The sequence below is a fragment of the Microtus ochrogaster genome, chromosome 6 (assembly GCF_000317375.1).
Source record: "Microtus ochrogaster isolate Prairie Vole_2 chromosome 6, MicOch1.0, whole genome shotgun sequence".
Lineage (NCBI taxonomy): Eukaryota > Metazoa > Chordata > Mammalia > Rodentia > Cricetidae > Microtus > Microtus ochrogaster.
In genome coordinates this window covers 40,022,848-40,045,741 of record NC_022013.1, presented here as the reverse complement: position 1 = coordinate 40,045,741, position 22,894 = coordinate 40,022,848, and the positions used below count along the sequence as shown (strand labels likewise).

At 39.4% G+C, this 22,894-nt stretch overlaps 1 protein-coding gene across 2 annotated transcripts in view; it reads left to right on the top strand.

Moving 5' to 3' along the window:
• Window positions 1–22,894, top strand: part of Pla2g4a (phospholipase A2 group IVA) — a 156,754-nt gene that overhangs the window by 36,263 nt on the left and 97,597 nt on the right. Inside the window, exons 1-2 of one of the 2 annotated variants that reach the window (XM_005348474.3) lie at window positions 9,627–9,681; window positions 9,786–9,867. In XM_005348474.3, coding sequence (XP_005348531.1) covers window positions 9,673–9,681; window positions 9,786–9,867 — 91 coding nt within the window. In that variant the 5' untranslated portion in view covers window positions 9,627–9,672. Of the gene's footprint in view, window positions 1–9,626; window positions 9,682–9,785; window positions 9,868–22,894 lie in introns of those variants that run through there. The other variant, XM_013346713.2, reaches the window with a different exon arrangement.

Here is a 22,894-nt window from a genome sequence, read left to right as displayed (position 1 = left end):
AATGTGGACAGGTATTTTTCCAGATCATTACAGTAACATAGGAAAACAAAATACCTACCAGTACCAAGTATGAGATCTAAGATTTAATATTCCATTGGTCGTGTTGGCATTCCTAGTTATGTGCACAGGGGCACTGGGCTCTGCCTTCTGGAATGCAGGGTATAAATAGTATTCTCTGTGGTGTCTGCCTCACCCGGTTCTCATAAATAATACATTACTGTGTGCACTACGTGATTTCTTTTAAAATGAAAAAAAACCCAGCATGATATTTCTGGGACTTCAGAAAGTAGCGTGCTGCTACTGAGAAACAGATATGAAAGTGACTAAGTTGTACTTACCAAAACATAGGACTGTATCCAAATATTAATAGTGACTTATTATGACATTTTGAACACTAATACAATCTAGAAAGATGAGGATGGGGAAGGCTAGTATGTTGGGCTTCTTCAGCAAACAGAGCCCCATGGGAGTGATTGACTAACTAGCTACAATACTGTGGATCAGTCCAAATGACTACAAAGTCTGAGAAGCCATAGCACTTGCCCTCTCAAGATGGAGACACAGTAGATGTGGAGGTATAGTAATTCAGTGCTATTATAAAGGCCTGCCTTAATTTGATTTCCCGTTGCTAAGATGAATGACTGTAACAGAAGCAAGTTAAAGGAGAACACGTTTGTTGAGCTCATAATTCCGGGCTAACAGTCCATGATTATGGGAAACAAAGATGGAGGAAAGTGAAGTAGTTGGTCATATCCACAGTCAAGAGCAGAGAGAATGAATACATGCATGTTTGCGCGTGCTGAACTTTTCTGCTTGTACATATAGTTCAGGATCCTGTGCTTAGGGGTAGTAAAAGGGAATAGCGCCACCCATCGTAGGCAGGTCTTCTCATTCAGTGAACAAGATCAAGATAATCCCCACAGATACATCCACAGATGAACCTGATCTAGACAGTCCCAAGTGAATCTAGGGTGTCAGGTTCACAATTAAGCTTAGCCATCACAAGGCCTGAGAATGAGGTGGAGCTGTGTTAATCCCAGACTAAAAATTCATCTTGAATAAGATGAGACATCTCAGCTCAAACAGTAATACAAGAAAAAGAAGTCAACATCTATCTTCTGTCCAAGTTTGGTGAACAGGTTAGGTGATGGATAGCCTACCACAGTGAGGATGGTGGTCTACTTTAGGGACTCTACCAGTTCTAATTAGAAATCATCTTAAATTGCCTGCCACGTGACCCATTCAAGTTGATGACTCTCCTCGTGTGCCCATGTCTGCCCACAAGCCTTCTTTTAGTGACAAAGTGCAGAAATTACAATTAATATTCATATTTCTGCTTTTGTTCCATAGATCATATTTCAGAAATCTATAGGTTACAAAGATTTTAAACTTTATCTTTAATTATGTGAGTGCCCATGTGGGTATGTTCATGTGAGTTCAGGTATCCAGGAGGTCAAGGGTGTCAGATTCCCTGGAGCTGCAGTTAAGGGTGGTTGTCAGGCACCTGGTGCCAGTGGTTGGAACCAAACTCTGGTCCTCTGCAAGAGCAGGATGCCTTCTTAATCACTGAGCCATCTGTCTAGGCTGAGGCTATCAACTTTTATCTTTTACTTCCTACATTTCTGTTCTGTTCTTTGTAACATTGCATCCAGTTTTGTGAGTGCCAGCCCAAGTAGTTGGATTCCTGTGGACTTCCACTTCTTGCGATTTTAAAGGAGGAGATCTATAGCGTAGCCATTACATGGATAGAGGTCCATCTTTGATTCTTTGGCTTGGTAATCACTTGATAATCACTTGAGAATTTGTGCTGATCATCCTGAAGAAATCTACCCACAAAATTATTCCTTGAGGACAGAAATTGGTTTGCTTCTTTCAGAAGCTACAGTGTAACGGTTTCCTGGAGACTAAACATTCCATCTCACAAGAAAGCTCCTTAAGCCAGAAGGTAAACAACTCAAAATAGCTTCAGCAAGTCCCTGAAACTGACCAGATTCACTAGGCCCCCTTCCTGCCGAAGTAAGCAATAAAAGCTGCAAATAAGACTGAGAGACCAGCCTAGCTGCCTGGAAGAAGACCCAAGCCCAGTGGTGGTGGCGCACGCCTTTTATCCCAGCACTGGGAGGCAGAGGCAGGTGGGTCTCTGTGAGTTCAAGGCCAGCCTGGTCTACAAGAGCTAGTTCTATCTAGGACAGGCTCCAAAGCTACAGAGAAACCCTGTCTTGAAAAACAGACAGACAAAAACTAAACAAGCAAAAAAAAAAAAAAACAACAACAAAAAACAAAAAAACCCAAAAAAAACAAGAGGCCCAGACTCACTGAAGTACCTGGAAAGGACACTGACCAGATTCAGTTTGTCCCTCCCTGCCAGTAAGCAATCAAAGCTGTGGAAGGCTCTCAGATAAGCCAGCCTGCAAAGAAGACTCTCAGACCGGAGCAGCTGCCTAGAAGGAGATTTCAGATCAGAGTCACTTAGAAAAGCCAGTCTCGAAAGGACTGCTGCAGTGTGCTTCAGGTACCCAGCTTTTGTTAGTTAGTGGGATGAGCTCTGGTGATGTGGCTATCTTTCGTTCTTTTCTGCTCCTGTAAGTAACTCCAGTAAAACTCATTCACCAAGTTGGTCAGTGGTGGTCTCTGTACTTTGGCCTTTCACAGACTCCCTGTCTGGGGTGAGTAGACCCGTGGCTCATGATTCCCCAGGAAAATTTTTGACCACACAGCAGATGCCTGGAGAAACTGATAGTCTGGGATACACTTTATCTGAGTTCCAGTGTGTTTCTTTTCTGGATAACCTAGATTACATTAAAATGGGCTGCCAGTACACAGGAAGGCTTTCTATGTTATCCCCATGGTATAAGTTGTGGAGTTTCTGTTTTGTGAAACAGCCTTATGTAGCTGGGGCTGACTTCAGATCTACTGTGTAGCTGTGACAGACACTGAGCTCACAATCTTTCTCCTTCTGTCTCTCAAGTGCTGGGACTTTTTTTTTTAAACTGAGTTTTTCTCCTTTAATATCACATTCATTGTTCATGTTAATCAGTTTGGCGTGGCATTTCCAAGCATCCAGACAGCATGAGTTGCTCGTATCCATTTTGTCCTCTTCTACTCTCCTCCTCATAGGCCCTACCCAGTTCCCAGTTATCAGTTGGAATTTTAGTGTCACCATGTAAGGGAGAATGTGTGCTCCCATGAGAGGGAGACATGGATGATCATTCTTTTACGGAGAGGGAAACACTAGTGCAGTGCTGGCACGAGCTACTTGTCTTACTGTGGCACTGAGCATCAGGAAGTGAAACAGAAAATAACCAAGAAAGGTGAGGGTAATAGCAGGGCGGGGGTATGATTGTTTTCTTTTCTCTTTTTCTTCCCCCCCCCCTCCCTCCCTCCCTCCCCCCCCCCCCCCTCCCTCCCTCCCTTCCTTCCTTCCTTTGTTTAAAAGAAAACAAAACAAACCAGCTCTGCGATCATTTGGAGCTGCTAGTTGCTGAACAAAGATCACTATTATCTCTCCCCTCAGATTCTGTCCACCCTTAACTGCACCAGCAGCCTTTATTATCCTTAATGTACTAGCCCACTTTAAGTTAGGCTTTGGTTAAAGTTAAAAAGTGGCATCTGAGTAGAGCAAAGCACAATTTACATATGGAATCTCCCTTCTTTTCCCTCTGATGAGTTTCAGGATAGTTGCTTTCGATCTTTAACAGTAGAAATTTCAATGCAGTCAAGCCATTATTGGTTTGATCTAAGTTGGTTGTCTTTTTATGTGGTAATCATCCTAGTTACCAGTGTCAACATAATTGTAGCGAATCAACTGAGTACACTATCTTTTTTTTCCTATTGTTTGGTAAATTTTAATTCACTATGGAAAAGATTAAGGATGAGGACAGATACTCAAAGTAAGGTAATTCTAGACCTGCAGGCAAGGCTTAATCTCGGTGACTGAGTCAGAAGATGGGGCTTAGATTTGACATCTCAATAGAAGCACGGCATCTTTCTCTGCCAGTTGCTGCCTAGCACTGTCCTGAGTCACTGCTTTCTCTTGGAGAATGTTGGTTGTGAAGTCAGTGTCATTTCCTTTGGTGGTATCCCCGAGCCATAAGCAGCTGTCTGTCATCCGAGTCGGAAACCAGCCCAGACTAAGCTACAGAGATGGTTCCGTGGGTAAGAGCACTTGCTGCTCTTCTAGAGGACCTGAGTTCGGTTGCCAGATATCAGGCAGGGGAGCTCACAGCCGCCTGTAACTCCAGTTCTAGGGCCATCAACTCCCTCTTCTGGCATCTCTGAGCACCCCCACATACATGGCATAGTCTCACAATACAAATAAATATAAATTATTTAAGATACTAAAGCCTAATATAATTTATAATAATGTGCATGTACACACACACACACACACACACTCACACTTTTTTGTTGTTGGTTTGTTATTCAAGACACGGTTTCTCTGTGTAACTTTTGAACCTGTTTTGGCACTAGCTCTCTAGACCAGACTGGCCTCAAATGCACAGAGATCTGTCAGCATCTGCTTTCTGGGAGTACTGGGATTAAAGGTGTGTGCCGCTATTGCCCAGCACAATACATATTATTTTTATATTGTTGTCACCAGTAGGGATCTTGGGAATAGTGAAAAGCAGCATCTAGTAAAATGCCTAGATTGTGATGTGCACTCAATAAGTCCTTGTGATTTTTACATTTTTCTTCTGCTTTTTATTAAGTAACACTTGATGTGAGTCTACTTGGAACAATTTAAACGTTAAACTAGGGATAGATAAAAGTATTGCTCATAAGTTTCATATTATGGGGGAATTTCAGACATTAAATATTTATATGCTATTACATGTTCAAGGTCATAAATAATCATAGATCATTGGCAGGTAAGCAAGTTTACATGTAAGAATAATTTTACGTGTGTGATCTTGCTTTCCTTCTTTCTCCCTCCCTCCCTTCCTGCCTGCCTTCCTTTCTTTCTTTTAGCTTAGGGCTAGTTCTGAACTCCTTATTTTGTGTCTCCATCTCTTGTGTGCTAGAAACACATCTATAATAAATACTTTTGAGGTATCTTAGATAGAACAGTTTAATTTTCTACATTGGACTTTCCAAAGCAATTTTCATGCCTAGGTATATTTGTCTTGGTTCGTTCTTCATTTCAGTGGAGATGTCCAGTTGTTAGAGCTCCATTTGAAGAAAAATTTCTTGCATTGGTTCATTTTGTTTTTTCACAAGTACCACTGTCTTGGTTACTGCCGTACAGGAAACTGTGGTCAGGTTGTTTTGGTTTTGTTTGCCTTTAATATTTTAGTGCCTCTTTAATATTGTATTACTACTCTGCATCTTTTGGTCTATACATAAACAATTTTGAATAAATTATTCTTGTAAAATACCTCTACATGTTTTAAGGGATATCTTGAATATATAAATTCAAGGTGTATTTTTGTTCACATTTCTTTCATTTCTTTTCTTTTCTTTCTTCTTTTTTTTTCTTTTGATTTCAGAGAAAAGATCTCACTCTGTAGCCCAAACTGGCCTCTAACTTGCAACCTCTGTCCTTGAAGCGCTGGGGTTGTGCATACATACCAACATACCTAGCACCTCTGTGCTTTAATGTCATGATATTTTAAAAATAGTTTTATATTTCATTTGTTACTTTAGGTTATTTGTGCAGTGTGTTTCTTATGCAATTGCCATGCTTGCCAGTCATTATTTCTTCTTCTCATTTGTTCTTGTTCTTCCCCTTTCCCACCCCTGACTGATTCTTTTGGCCCCAGATACTATCTCATCTCTTTCCCTTTCAAGTCACATGTATCCCAATACCCTTGCCTTTCCCTCCTTTCCTTAATACCCCCTTTTCCCGTCTTGTGATTTTTTTTGCCTAAAATTATGACTTAAACACACAGGGAAATAAAAGTAAGTATCTCTCCACACAAAAAATTTTAAGCCTAAATTATGCATAAGAGAAAAAAATTTTCCTGTTAAGTTTGGCTTATTTGATGTGACAGAATGGCTTCTAGTTGTGTCCATCATCTGACAAGTGCCATGGCCTGTAACACTTTTTTTTTTTAGACATAAGACTAAATTTGCTAATTGTTGGGTTCTCCATTGCTGGTTCCCCAGCAGATAGGGAGGGCTGAGGCAGAGCCTGTTGCACCAGTCTCTCCCTAGAGCTGCCTGAGTGTCAAATGACCCAGATGCCTTGGCCCCAGGGAACACACTGAGCAGGGAGTCTGTTGAAGCAGGATCTTACTTTATTGCATCAGGAACTTTTGTAGTGCTGAGGTAGTGGGTGGGAGTCTTAAAATGGGGTGAGGTGGAGTAAGGAATAAGGGCCAATAATATCATGCCACGTTAGCAGTAGCTGGGCAAAGGAGCCATTCCTCTCTTAACTCAAGTTAGGCTCAGGAGGTTTTTTTCTCTAATTGCAGATTTTGTGGCTTTCTCTTCTTATTTCTTTAATTGACCTATTGTGTGCTCACAAAGGTGGTTGTCGCTGTGTATTTGGGGGACGATAAATCTTTCTGTTCTTAATTTTTAGTTTATTTAGTTCTATGTGTTATGAAAACATTATTTTGTTTCTGTATTTTAAATAAGTTAAGGTTCGTTTATTGTGCACTACATGGTTTGCTTTGCTTTGATGAATGTGCCACGTGAGGTCGAGTAGAGTGTATGTCCTGATGGTAGATGACGTCATCTGTAGATGTTTATTATATGAGGTTAATTGAGCTTGGAGGTAATTGTGTGTTTACCACTTTTGTTCTTGCTGCATCTATTACTTGTAGAGGACTGTTAAAATGTCCAGCTGCAATAAAAGATCTTTTTCTTTTTTGCTGTTATATAATACATTTTATCTGATGTCTTTATATTATATTATTTGACACATACATATTAAGGATTATTATATCATTTTGAAGAATTTACTCCTTCATCTCAAGTAATACTTCTTTTTTATTTCTGATTATTTTATTGCCTTAATGTTTGGTATATCTGAAATTAATATAGCAAAGTGTTCTTTTGCATATTATCTGCCTAGTATATCTTTCACCAATTCTTTATATTTGTAGTGCACTTATTCTATAGAGCTGAAGCCACCTAATTTTAACTTTACAATAGAGAAAGAAATGACAATCATTTTTAACAAATGTTGCTGGGAAAACAGAATATTCCCATGAGAAAAATGAACGCTAAATCTATTATTTGTTACCATGCACAAAGAAATAATTAAAAGTGGATCAAAGACCCTAATGTAAGACCTGGAACTTTAACTTAGTTAATGGTGCTAGTTAAGATACTTCACAATGTAGATGCGAGCAGTGCCATTCTCCAAAGAACTCCAATAACACAAGAAAAATCCTAAGAATTGGCCTAGTATATAAAATGCTTGCAGTGCAATCATACAGAACTGACTTTAGATCCCAGCATTCATATTAGTTGGGCACAGCAGTGGCACACATCCTTAACTCTGGTACAGGAGTGGGGCTGAGTGGTGGAGACTCACCACAGTGAGTGAGATTTGAGTGGTGGAGATCCTGATGGCTCATCAGCCAGCCTTTGCAGCCAAAACAAATAACTCCATGTTCACAGAAACCTTGTCTTAAAAATTAAGGTGAAGAGGGGTAGGGGAAGACGCCATATACTGGCCTTTGTCTCCCACATGTGTGTGTATGCGTAAATGCATTCCATACAGATATGCATGCATGCATATACTGCTTGCACACATGCACACACATACACACACATATATGAAGAAGTAGAAATGGTGACTAAATACTAGAAAATGTGTTCGATGTTCTTAGCTATCATGGCAACAGTCCTGGCATGCATGTGAACAAAGAGGAACCCTGATTCACAGCAGGAGAGAATGTAAGCAGGTGTAGCTGATGTGGAAGTCAATGTGGAGACGTCAGAATATTGAAATGGGCACTGGCACATGGCCAGCTCTATCATGCCTGGATGTGTGGCTGAAAGACTATACACCCTACTGCAGAGGAGCTGCACATTCACGTTTATTGCTGTTCTCTTCATAATAGCTGAGAAACGCAGGCAACCAAGATCTCTACCAACAAATGAATAAGTAAATAAAATGTGTTGCTTCTACATAAAAAGATATATTTGCTCATAAAAGTGAGATAATGACTTTTGCTAGAAAACTGGTGAAACTGAAAATAAGTATGTTATGTGAAATAACCCAGACTGAGAAAGACCAGTACCATGTCTCTCATAAAGGAAATCGAGGTTGAAATTTGTGTGTGTGTGTGTATTGTGTGTATGTGTGTTGAAAGTAGAAGGCAAATAGTTGGAGGGGACAAAGGACTCATGAGGGAGGTGGAAAAGAGAGAATAGTATTATGTATATGCCATGAGAATAGATGGAAGGATGTTGGTTCAGAAAGGAAGGGAGCCGGGCTGAGGCCCTTGGAACAGAGGGAGGGCTGTGGGAGAAGAGAATGAATTAACAAAATAAAGTAACATGTGTGTATAAGAATGCCATGATGAAACACATTACTTTACTTTGTGGGTTTATTTACATTAATTGTTTTGATGCCTAGCACTGCCTAAAATGAGCTGGTGGAGGTTCCCAGGCCTGTAGTAGTGGGCCTCCAGACAGAATCTGGAGGACCAGGACTCATGTTCATGATCAGCCTGAGATGACTAGAGACCCAGCTGGGCTACGTGAGACCCTGTTAATCCATATGAATCTGTTATATTTTGTACTTTTAAATTATCACTACCTCATAGTACTGACATCTCAGCTTTTCAAAAATTAGTTTAAAAGAAAAGATTTGTTTTATGTATTTGAGTGACTTGCCTGAGTATTTGTCTGTACACCACATGCATATATGTTGCCCGCAGAGGTGAAGACACCAGATTCCCACCCTTAACCTGCCCCGGACCTGGAGTTACAGACTGTAAGCTACCATGTGGGCGTTAGTAATTGCAACAGGCACTCTTGACTGCAAGGCATCCCATTGGCCCTCAACTTCTTTTTAAACAACACTAGACTTTTTATCTTGCCAGGCAGGTGTATTACAATTAACTGAAGTGGACTCCTGTAAGCTTGAAACAAGCAAAGAAAAAAAAAACTATCTGTGAGCTTTCACTATTTTGCTGTATTTTTCAGTTGCTCTTAAAACTATGTAAATTCCTACTTCCCTGTTTGCTTTAGTGGGTCAGGTTCTTTGCTATCTGGTTTCCCTTTAGGCGAGGTGTTTAATAACTCTCCTCCCTAATAATTTTATTATGTGCATGTAGACTTTCAGGATATTAGAAACGGAACACTGTTGAACATACTTCAAAAGAAACACATTTGAGTCAATAAAAGTAGGTCATCTATAACTGCTTTGGGTGCAAAGTATTTTGACAACTGCCTCAGGAATGTCATGGAGAAGAAGGCATTTGGTTGCTTTGGAGCAGCTGCAAGGGAGGCAAACAAGTCTGAGTGATGTAAGCTTCTTGCTCTGGGTTCACCTCTCTAAGCCACACTTCCTAGTCAGACTACAAAGCCCAATTGTGCTCCGTATGCCTGCAGTCCTGATTTACATTCCCCCCCCCCCCTGCCAAGCAGGGAGACATTCTCATTCTCACCCTCAAGCTGTAGTGACAGCATCAGACAAGGGCTAAACTCCTCAATGATTCTGCGGTGGGGGAGAAGAGAGAGTTGAGAGAGGAACCATCCTGGTGTCCCAAGATGTTTCTGGTATGTGTGTACTGATTTCCAAGGGGCAAATTTTTCTGTCTGAGCGAAGCAATGAGATACCACAGGGAATGCTTATTTTACGTTTCTTATCATTTGATTTCTAGGTGGAGCACCAGTATTCCCATAAATTCACGGTAGTGGTTCTAAGTGCCACCAAAGTAACCAAGGGGACCTTAGGTGACATGCGTGAGTACTTGGTTTCATGTGCAGAGGAGATGGGGATCCTGGCTCAGGGTGGGGGGATTTCTGGTCAGTGGCTTGATAGATTTTCCCCCTCTTTGACTACGGCTTGTCAGTGAATGATAACAGTTCAAACTATTCTGATGCTGTTGGGCATCTCTCAAAGTAGCCATCTATGTTGGCTTTAGCCAAGAGCAACTGCAGTCAGACAAAATGACAATCTCGTGACATAGCTCTGTGGAATTCAAAGTTCTATTTCATCCTATTTGGGAAGAGTTCTGTGTCAGGACTTCAAACAGACTGCTTCTGTGAGGTATTGTGCTTATAGGATTAAAAAGTGCAGTGCGTGGAATTCTTCTGCCTCTGAGTGTGTTTATTATGTATGGGATAGCTATAGAAACTGGTGCAGGACAGCAGACTGAGGATCATGTGGCATTAACTTGTTGGCTGTCTCCTGCTCCGTGCTCAACAGCACTTTGCCTTATTCTGAGAAGTCCAAAGCTCGCGGGTGTGGCATGCAAAGAAACATTTATAAATAAGATAGTAGTGAATTTGTAAGTGTTTGGGTATTGCCATAGTTTGGGAACAGGCGGTTGAGCCATCAGAAGTGTTGGAGAAAAAGCAAAAGTATAATTTAAAACAGCGGGATACATGGGCAGTGTCCTGCTGCTTGCTCGAGAAACACTTTTCCTGTTCTGTTTTTCCTCTGCCCTCACACCACTCTCCAAGGAGGACTTCTGACACCACGTGTGTGTGTGTGTGTGTGTGTGTGTGTGTGTGTGTGTGTGTGTATTTTTGCCATCAGCAAGTAAGCAATTGGTTCTGAAGTAGAAATCATCAGTGTGTCCTCCAACTCAATTCAGCGGGACATGGTCTACCTGAAGCTGATTTTAGATTACACAGGTTGAGGACTGAGTTTCTAAGACATCTCTCTTCTCCTCACTTACAAGCAAATTACAATCCCCAGCTTTTTAACCTGAGCTTCTGAACAACTCATTAAAGACTAGTGCTCCCCTTCCTCCTTCTCAGCATTCAATTCATTTGCCCTGATATTGGCCCATAAAGCTCAAACAAATACTTACCTTTGTCACTTTATTATGGAGACATCTGTAAGGCACTTAAATTAAGAGATACAGCCAGGTATGGTGGTTCATGCCTTTAATCCCAGCACTCAGGAAGAAGAGGCAGGAGAATCTCCGTGAGTTCAAAGCCAGCCTGGTGTACATTGTGAGCTCTAGAACAGCCAGGGATATATAGAGAGATTGTCTCAAAGGAAGAGAGAGAGAGAAAGAGAGAGAGAGACAGAGACAGAGACACAGAGAGATGAAGATGTAGAAAGAGAGTCATAGAGATCCAGGCACAAGGGTGAGGGGAAAGGGTACAGAGTTTCCCTGGCTTCTCGAGGTATCGTCCTCTGGGAACATGTCTAGTTCAGTATCCTGGTGACTTTTCCAGTCCTTTGCTTTGGCATTCTGTAGAGACTCCCTAATGTCTCCTGCTGATAGAACAGAACCCAGAAAGTCATGCCTCCTTAAGAGTTCTTCTTGATGTACCCGTACATGATTTTCCCTCCAGGGTGTGAGACAAGTCTCTTCTGCAATCAGTTGGGTCTTATGACCTATGGTTGTACTAGACTGCCTGGCTAAAGAATTTCTTGATAGCCAGAGGGAAGAGTACAGTTTCTGTGATCCGCCTTGAGGTTGGGAAATTCTAGTTTCTATGGCTTGTCTTGGAGAAGGGATCATGATCCCAGAGCCATGGAAAAGAACAGTCTGTGCTTGATCATAGCATGCCTACAGGGTGACGCTGCTTAGCGATGAGAGGGGGGAAGAATCTTGGGCAGAAGGAATCTTGGGTGGTGTCCGGCTAGAATAGGCCAACATTGCTAGTGAATAGAAAACAAAGGTATGGACTAGCTGGGCATTCAAGCTCTAGGAAGACAATTCCTAGGAGGGGGATTCTTGTTTACATAGCAGGGGAAATGGATGACATTGAAGTGGCCAATCACAGAGCCGAATTCTCACTCAAAATGTTCTGACAACAGTAGATTAGATGTTTAAAAATAATTGAATAGTTTGAAGGAGAATGAGGAAATGGTTTTGTTTTTGTTTTTAAATAATAGGAATGACTTGAGCTTGCTTGACATATTGATGGTAAAGCCAAGAGGGGAATGTTAAATACCTAAGCCACTAGTGACTGCAGGAGAACCAGGAGGTTGGTGGATGTTCGAATTAAGGAGGATGAGCCTAGCATCTAATTGCATCAGGAGAGTTGAGCATAACAATGGCAATTTCTTTAAACCTAGTCGGAATCACCGGTTTAGATGGTTGAATGATGCACTTCTGTTTGCCCTGCCTGATGCCTCTTGTCAGTGTTGTCCTTTGATCCTTGTTTTGCGTTTTTTTTGCAATTCTTTGCCCTTTTGTCCTTCTAAATCACAATTTTCAGTGAACTGAAAAGAGCATATAGCGGGTACATTGCAATGCCATCACTTGCTGTTTCTGATATCAGCAATCACTCCCTGGAGAGAATGGCAGCTACCTTGCTCTTGGCCGCCTAAGGACCCTTAGTCAAAAAAGCCTGAGAGTGGAACAGGTCAGCTGTGAGATGAAAAGGCCTTTCTTTCTTCTCTTAAACTCTGTGCCAAAAGCTTGCTGGCCATGCAAACAATAGACCTGATTTGACTCTTACAGACAGCTATTCTCTCTTAGTCAAAGCAGCAGCAGTTTTCTGTATCAGTGCTGATCCTATTGTGTGGACTGTGGGTGTGGCTATGCTTAGGTTGCAGCTCAGACTCACTGTGTATATATGTATATCAGAGTAAAGCTGTGTGGACTCTGATAGTCTAGACTAATAGTACCAACTCTGACAGTGTAGACACCGATAGTCTCACCCGGTGTGGACTGGATTCCTTTGGAACCTGTGATAATTACTTACTGTGTTACTTCAGGATCTAGACTCGTGCGATTAAAGCTGTGTTGATTTCTGTGCCCAGAGTGGACATAGGTTAGGACACTGGACTCCAGATAAGCTTCTTTTAAAGTAAAGGGCCCATGGAAGGAATGGCCACTGGATATATGTGAAAGGCCAGAGTTAGGGCGCAGTGATCAAGTGTTTATTCAGTGTTCCTAAGACCTGGAAGACCCAGAGAGCAGAAATCTCTTTATTCCATTTGATTTATTTTATATATGTGAGTGTTTTGCCTATGAGTATGTATGTGTCTGTGGAAGTCAGAAGAGGGGTCTGGGTCCCTGAAACTGGAATCACAGATGGTTGTGAGTCACCATGTGGGTGCTGCAAACCCAATTTGCAAGAACAGCAAGCACTCCTCATTGCTGAGGCACTCTCCAGCCCCACCCTACTCCCATTTTATGCTGCCTGCATTTAACAGGTAAATTTCCATAAAGCTCTGCATGTTGGTGAGGAAGAATGATGGCTAGCACTTTTGCTGTATGATTTTTTTAATGAGTGGGGCATTGATGCCAGCCTCTTGTATCAGTTAATGATGCTACAGAAGTAGGAATACACAGGGAAAGGAAAAAGTAGGACCTTAAAAATAAAACAACTTAATGGCAAGTTTGCTTACAAAGGGAAGGGAATAGAAAGGGCCGAGGCTACAGTGAGGAAAGGTGTCGGATCCTCTCTCAGGTGAAGAACTTGAGCTATCCAGACCCCCAAGTAAGTCAAATTTCGCTTGTTTGGTTGCAATGATTCCTGGGGGATAGACAAATCTAAGAAACGATGAAGGTATTTGAAAACCATAAAACTATTACAAACATCGAAGACCCAGAAAGTCAGGATAATAGAGCCCTATACCCTCTTATTTAAAACAAATTTCCATTAAATTCTCCATATGATTTAGAGAATGCTACTGTATTGCTTTTGTGTGGTGGTCTTTCTCAAGTTGATCACATATCAGCTGTTCCTGTATCCTAATATGCTTTGTTTTAAATAATACTAAGTTCATACTTATCTTTATTTTTTATCTACTGATGAATTATCCCTTTCTTTCTTTCTTTCTTTCTTTCTTTCTTTCTTTCTTTCTTTCTTTCTTTCTTTCTTTCTCTCTCTCTCTCAAGACAGGATTTCTGTGTAGGCTTTGCTGCCCTCAGACTCACTCTGTAAACCAGTCTGGCCTCATCCTCACAGAAATTCTCTTACCTTTGCTTCCCGAATCCTGAGATTAATGGCATGTGCCACACTGCTGGTGAATCATCCCATTCTTAATAGCCACAGTTAGAAATAACTCTCTGCAATGTTTAACTGTCATAATGAAACCAGAGGCATCCCATCAGCTATCTTGTTAGGGATAATAACCAGGTTGACCTGGAACTCAGCAGGCAACCAGGCTGGCCTTGAATGTGTTGTCCTCTGGTAGCACCTTGGTGCTGAGATTGCAGGTGTATGTCACCACATCCTGTTCCAAACTGGCCTCCTCCTTTGGGACTTTTTGCCTCTGGATGAGCTGAGAACAAGGTAGTTGTGAGTCTCTTCTGGGCATGGCTGCTGCTGTCAGAAGAACTGAATGTTGATACTTCTGTGTATCGTCTGTACCTCATGTCCCAGTGCCAGCCATGCTCTGTTTTATTATGGTCAAGGTTGACAGAAGAGCTGTTTGAAGTTCAGATGTGCACCTGGCAAAGATCATTGCCACATTCTGATTTCTAACATGAGCAGTTTGTCTTAAATTGATGTGCTCTTCCTTTTGAGGTCACACTCAGTCACTTTTAGATGTGCCATGTAACAGGCAGCGTTCATGCATATGTTAGGACTTAAGTGTTGGTGGGTGCCCTGCTCAGTTCAGCTTTGTTCCTGTGCTTTGCTACCAGAAGGTGTGCATGTGAGTGATGGCCTCAGTGACGGCAGGCTTTCAGCCAGTAAGAGTCTTCTCTCTCTCTACACAACCCTTAAGATGAACTGTAGAAGTTAGCTCTATTCGTGAACTAACCAGGCTAGCTAAAAGATAAAACAATTATATCTTTTATTTATTATAAGGGAAAAACTAACGAAACAGGAACGAGAAGTCCAAGCTCAACTGTGCCCCAAGGGAACCACACAGGGAGAGCATGCATGGGGTGTGCACCCATTTTTCTCCAGGTCCCAGAAAGCCACACTTTAACTTGGTGCCACCTCTTAAAGATAATTGGTTAGCAAAGCTTCCCCATAACCTCCCCATTTTGTCTAAACAAGAGCAATCCAAACTCAATACAAAATATATATAATAGGAACAGATATCAAGTATAAAATTACAACCAACATAAACAATATTAAGCAAGGAACACATGACAAATGTTTTAATAAACATTCTATTCCAAAGAGTCTAAGTCTTGCATCAGAAATAATCTTGGGTAAATCATAAGAGGAAGGTAACTATCACTATCTAATCTTCAACCCTATCGAAGGCCTGAGAAGGAAGATAATATTACTTGAGTATGCAGGAAATGCAATCAGGCAGCTTCTAAAGTGAGCAATATTTGACAGAGAAAATTAGCTCATTCCAGATTTCTATTAATTTTACTTCATGACATTCACCAATTCATCTTCACTACTTTTCAAAAGTAGGCAATATTTATAGTGATATCTAGTAAAGTCTTCCTTGAAGATTTCATGGTTTGACAAGAATGTAATTTGACAAAAAATTAGAACTATCATTTGATTAAGCAATTCTTTTAATGAATAAACATTCAGGGGAAGGGATCTGGTGTATTGAAGACACATCAACATTTTCATGTCTCCTGAATCACTACATAGACCACTAAGGTAAGAAAACATACAAAATGTCCATGGAATAAACACAAAGAAATTTTAGTGTGTAATTATAGACAGGGATCATCAGTTAACAATATTTGTTGATTAATGGTGCGCATTAGAGGTTGACTCCCAACATCCCTGTAACTTGCAGGTATCCTCCAAACTACAGTAACCCTAGTCCTTAGAGGGTTGGAAACAGGAGAATATCAGGGTTTTGCTAGTTTGGGGCTTATCAGATAAAATGCAAACCTCAGATTCAAGTACAGACTCCACTTTAAAAGAGTAACTGGAAAGTAATATCTGGGGCACCGAAAATATTCCATTGGTCTTCATACATGTACACAGGCTTGAGAACGTCCCTGCACACATGTCCAAGTACATTCACTTATATACAGATAAATAACTCTTTAAAAAGTACAGCCAGCCACATAAGACAATCTCTTGGTATGTAAACAGTTTAAATCTAATACAATTTCAACAATTAATATTGTTATATAAAGAAGGAAGCTTAAAAGAAAGAGCTCAGAATGGAGAATAACATATGGTTATTTATTTAGGGGTAGACTCACAAATCAGAATCCTCTGATGGGATGGAGAAGAGAAACTGAATCCCTCAGCCAGAAAAGAGGCTGGTTGCATGCTTTACATCAGCATAAGTAGTATAAGAGGCCATGCCTCAGTGGGCGGTTAACTTAAAGGTTTTATGATTTCCTACAGCACCTCCCCCTTTTGTTTCAACAAGAGAGTTCTAAGCCTAATACAAAATTATATACAATAAGAACAAATATATTCAATAATTATCCTATCCTAATGAGTTTAAGTTTGTATAATAAATAAGTTGGCATTCAACCCCATCAAAGATCTGAGTAGGGAAATAATATTACTTGAATAAACAGGAAGTGCAATTAAGCAACTTTCAAAATGTGCAACAAATGACAGATACAACTGGATACCTGGGCAGTTACTCAAAGTTTTATTTGGAACTTTGAATCAACCAATTTTTGCTGAGTCCTAGAGTAACTGACAGACCATTTCCATGTACAGGAAACTTTTCAAATCTGTTTTACTCTATTTTTGGCAAGATTTGAAAGCCCTGCTTATCCATTTTCAGATACCATGTACCTTGTCAGTGGTTGAGTTTCTTTCCCAAAGGCCAGTTTTGCCAATAAGAAAACAGGCTCAAAGTGTCTTTGGTGTTCAACATTCTTTCAAGAATAGATCGGTGCTATCAGGAGCACTTGTATCTCACTTTAACAAATCCCTAAGTTATTTGAATGCCATATTCTACAGCTCTTTGAAGTGGTTGAAGATTACCTATTTATGCAGAATACAATATCTATATATCTAAAGAACCTGATTAGTCTAACAAGTATGACAAACATGGATGACTATTGACTTATAATACTTAACACTTATATAACTTAAAGACTAAGACTTTATATTAGAATATTAAACAATCTTTAAACAACTGTGCCAACAAATGAGGACAATGACCTCAACATGTAAAGAATGTATAAGTATCTTGATCAGAGGTAGAAATGTACATTACAATATGATAAATATATCCTAAAATTGTATCAATATACAAAAAAGTTTTAAGCAGAGATAGAAGCATACATGCATACAATATGACAAAATAACTTTGCCTAGGAATACAAATATGGTGGATGAAAATAGGAAAATATTCAATATCATTTCAGTTTGTATCAATATACAAGAATCTATACCAATGTAAATTACCTATAAATAATAGCTCACAAGTATTCACTCTATTACTTACCATTATTATTAGTGTGAGTAAGCTCACACTAATTTGTTTTCCCATCCATTTTCCCTCTTTTTTTCAAAGAGATTCTGAGACTACAAAATTTCCCCCAACCCCCAACCCTTACCAATTATCGTCAAACCTTAAATTATGTCCCTAACCCTGAGGACAAACTTTGTTGGGAGAAGGGATGTCATCTTCTAGAATTACTTCCAGCTGTCATGAGGGCGATGTTCTTTCTATGGGATCCTGTAAAAGTAAAATGATGGTTAAGTTCTAAGATCACTGTCTGGTATAATCGCAAATAATCTTTGAGTATTTAGTAGGGTTTCTCTGAGGTCTCTATTTGGAGTTCTGGCCAGAACGTTGTAAGAAAGTGCAACATTTCAGGTAACCAAGTGCATCTGATGTATGTGTGTATGTATATATAAATGTAAATATATATATCATAGAGACAAAATTAGGTATAGTAAATTTTTTTTCTAAATTCTTTTTTCTTTCTGTCCCATATCATGGCTCCTGACATGAGACAGAATCTCTGAATTTTTATCTTAACAATATTCTTGGATTTAGAGAGGGACAGAGTCAGTGTTCAACTCCAAGCCAGCTCTATATATTCATATATATATGTGTGTGTGTGTGTGTGTGTGTGTGTGTATCAGTTACCTGATTTCATAAATCATGCTTTCTCCTCAATGATCATTAGTGGATAGTTATTTTTCTATCTGTTAGCATTCAAACTTCCAGGGTCTCTTAAATTTTGAAGATGAGTATTTATTTTCCTGCAAAGACAAGAACAGAACACTGCCCCAACCCTATATGCTTTCCTTATCACCTGTATGGTTGTCACCATTGTGGATGAGCTGTTATTTCTCTTTTACAAGAGGTTTCTACTTTTCAAACTGAATCTTTATCAATTTTGATGATATCCATAGTTTTCTTCTCCTCTGGAAACAAGAGCAAAACCCCTTCCCCAACATAGCACATCTCGTGGCTTCCATTGTAGGTCAGCATATCTTTGAAATAAACTAGCTGATTTAATTCAGAAGACTGTTCTATTTTCCAATGTCTGCTACTGTTTTTCCTTTTTCATTAGTGTTAACAAAATTCCAGGTTAATAAAGCATTATGTAATCCATTTCTGGGGGGTATTTTCCCCACATTTCTGTTTGTTTAACATATCCTTCATAGTTTGAGTTGATCTTTCTATAACTGCCTTGCCTGTAGGATTGTGTGATATACCTGTAACATGCATAATATTATAATAAGAAAAAAAACTGTTTCATTTTCTTAGAGACATATGCTGGCCCATTATCTGTCTTTATTTGTGCAGGTATACCCATGATGGCCATAACTTCCAATAAATGTGTGATTACTGAATCAGCTTTTTCTGAGCTTAAAGCAGTTGCCTACTGAAAACCTGAGTCAGTGTCAATGCTGTGGTACATATTTTATTTTTCTAAATTCTGTAAAGTGGAATATATCCAGCTTCCAGATCTCATTCTTTTGAGTACCCTTTGGGTTACTCCCTGCAGGCAATGTTATTTGGTTATAGAAAGAGCAATTAGGACATCTCTTTATAATCTTTTAGCTTGTTGCCATGTAATAGGAAACTCTTTCTTTAAGCTTTGCTATTGACATGATACTTTTTATGAAATTCTGAGGCCTGCAACACACTTCCAATCAATAACTGATCAATTTCTGTATTACGCTGTGCTAGAGGACCTGGTAGACCTGTATGGTATTGGATGTGTGTTATGTATATAGAAAAAAGCCTATTCTTGATTATGTCTTGCACCTGAATAAATAATGAAGTCAATTTTGTATCACCTGGTATAAATTCAGAATTTCAATATGCAAGCAACTCTTTCTACATATTGTGAATCAGTAACCATATTGAGACGTTCCTTACAATCCCTTAGAACCATAAGAATAGCATATAATTCTGCCTTCTGGACAGAATTATAAGGGCTTTGTTCTACCTTAATTAACTCTTCTGATTTGGAACCTACCTTCCCTGATTTATTTGCATCAGTATAAAACGTACAGGCTCCAGTTATTGGAGCATCACGTACAATTCTGGAAAGAATCCAAGAAGTTATCTTTAATGTTATCATTTTTGGGATAATTGCTATTAATCTTTCCTAAATAATTAGCACAAGCTCTTTGTCAAAGTTTATTGTCTTCCCATATTTTTTTTATTTCATTAGTAGTAAAAGGTACTATAATCTGCTGCTAATTGACAAAGTCTCAATTTACTGTTTGTAATTAATTCAGAGACTTTTTCCACATAAGTTTTTAATGTTTTATTTGGTTTAAGTGGTAAAAGATCCATTCTAAGATAATATCATTCCTCTGCATTAAAATTCCTGTAGGAGATATTCTGGAAGGCAATATGACTAGAATACAATTAAGATTTGAATTCACACTATCTACATGTGTCTCCTATAATTTCTCCTCAACAATCTTCAATTTCTTTTCTGCTTCAGCTGTTAATTCTCTGGGACTTTTTAAGTCTTTATCACCATCTAAGGTTTTGTTTAAAAGAATTATTAGATCAGGTCTTATCCCAACAGATGGTTGTAGACTGGAAATTTCTCCGAACAATCTTTGAAGGTCTTTAAGAGTCTGCAACTGGTCTCTCCTAATTTATGCCCTTTATGTTCTAATTTTCTGTAAACCTATTCTGTGACCAAGGTAATTAACAGAATCTTCTCTTTCAATCTTTTCAGGATCAAAAAATCTTTATTTCTTCACACATTCTGTCTAAAGTATGTGCATTTGAATCAGATAACAAAATGTCATCCATGTAATGGTAGATTATAGACTTAGGAAATTGTTTATGTATTATTTCCAATGGCTGACTGACAAAGTATTGGCACAGGGTGGGGATTGAGCATTCTCTGTGGGAGGATAGTTCATTGATATATCCTAGTGGGATGAGAATTATAAGTAGACACTGTGAAGGCATTTTTTTTCCTATTCTTTTCTTGTAAAGGTATAGTGAAGAGACAATTTTTTAAATCAATAACTAGGAGAGACCATCCCTTTGGTAACAGAGAAGATAGAGGAATTCAAAATTGTAGAGGGCCCATATGTTGAATTACTATGTTGATGACACTTAGAATTGTCATCATTCTCAATTTTTTGGATTTCTTTTTAACAACAAATATAAGAGAATTCCAAGGGCTGGTAGATTCTTCTATATGTCGAGTTTCTAGTTTCTCTTGTACCAGCTGTTCTAAAGCCTGAAGCTTTTCCTCAGCTAGAGGGCACTGTTTAACCCATATTGGTTTCTCAGTTAATTATTTTAAAGGCAGAGCCATTAGTACCTCTGAAGATTTATCTATTGCTTTCTGTTCTTGTTCAACCCAAACGGCCAGTGACCGTCATCTAAAATATCTCCCAATATTTTCCCCAGAAGCATAAGTTTTTGGGGCTGCAAGAATATAAATCTGTGTATTCCATTGCTGCAATAGGTCACAGCCCCACAAATTCACTGCAATATTAGCTACCTCCCCCTCTGTCCTTCTGGCCCTATGCATTTGACCCATCTCATGTTTTGTTTCACTTGAGATACGGCTCCAGTTCCTTGGGAGTGAATATCTACCTCTTGAAGAGGCCAATTTGGATGCCAAGATTCTGGGGTAATGATACTTACATACACACCCATGTCTAGTAAGTCTTCAATAAAAATGCCATATACATACTCTTAGCTTTGGTTTTTGATAATTTATAGAAGTCTGCCAGATATACATTTCCTATGTCCTATTGGAGTGTTTGAATCATCCTCCACATCTATTCCATCAACCAGACCAATATGGTGTTTTTTTTTTCAGTAGGCACTGGATATTTTAATTTTCTTGGTGAGACATGTTCTCTATAGTAACTGGGAATGATTGGACCAAGTTTGCCATGGGGGCCTGTGAGAGGCCACCCCAAGAGTTTCCCAATGGTATTAGGTTGCCCTGTCTGCCTTTTGTTGACCTACATCCAATGGTCCAAGGTTGGCCTTTGCCACACCTATATATACCTGAAGGCTGAGTTCTCCTATTTTTGCCATTCCCAGAGAAGACATTATTCCAAGGAATTCCTTGTCTATAATCTCTTCTCAATTTCCTATTCTACCATTATTAAAACATTTGGTATTTTGATGTCTCCTCATACCATTGTAAATTGCTCTTTATACCCAAGCTTCAGTACTATTGTCAGGTGCCTCAACATTCATTGTATCCATTTATCATTCATTGGTGCTGATCTGACTTTTAGTGGCCCAAGAATCCTTTTGCATTCTAAGTTGGCATTCTCAAAAGCCAAAGATTCAATTAGTATACTTCTAGCTTTTGGGTCTGTTACCCCATCTGTACAGCCTTAGTTAATCTTTGTAAAAGTCACAAAAGGGTTCTTTCTGAACCTGTTTAACCCTAATATATGATTCAGTTTTAATTCTTAGTTCTTGAATCCTTTCCCAAGCATTTAAATCGTCTGTGCTACATAGGAGCAAGGTGTGTTCATGGTAGAGCCTGATCCTGAGGATCAGAGTAAAGTCTCTCACCCATAATTTGATCTTGAGAAATCTCAAGTCCTTTTGCTTTTCCCTGTTGCTCTAAAATTATCACTTCTTCTCTTTAGTAACAATTCCAAAGCAACTGAGGTTATGAAAATCACCAAAAAGTTCCTTAAGATATTATATAACATTATTTTATAAAATTGGCTTAAAATCTGTCCTCAAGTGTTTTTGTTCTCTTTAAATGTCCTCATAAAGCTCTGTCAGCTCCTGAATAATGAAGAAAATGGTTTACCTATGATTCTGTAAGTATATTTAGAAACTCCAAACCTTATGGGATAAAATCTTCAGAGGAAAGTGCCCAGTGTCTAATAGAGGCTGAGAAGAGACTTCATAGTTGTGCTTGGTGTAATATACCTGGAATCCCAGAATTCAGGACATTGAGGCAGAAATATTCCTGTGATGAGGTCAGGGCCAGACAGGGCTGCATATTAAGACTGCCTCAAAAATAAGCAAAAGACCTCTCTATAAATATATATAATATTTATATATTAAAAAACTACATCAATAATTAGATGCCTTGAACAAAGTCCAATACACTCAATGCCTGATCTCTTCTCAGAGAATGAAGCTTGGTTTGACCTAAATCTAAACCTTAAGAGTCCACTATCACATGACTTACGTATTCCCTGGCCCTTTTTAAAACTAAGGAGCAAGACTCAGTGCAGCTACCCCGACAGTTGCCCTTCAGTTATTTGTTTGCTTACAAAATTAGTTCACTGATGGGGATGCTTTGTTAACCAATTATCTTTAAGCAGTGGGACCAAGTTAGGGTGTGGCTTTCTGGGACCCAGAGAAAAACGGGCACACAGCTCAGGTACACTCTCACTGAGGATTCCAAGGTGTGAAGTCTGTTCAGTAAAGATAACATCTCATCTCATCCTTGGACATAATTTTTTTTTTTATTGAGAAAAAAAAATTTCCGCCTCCTCCCAGCCTCCCACTCCTCCC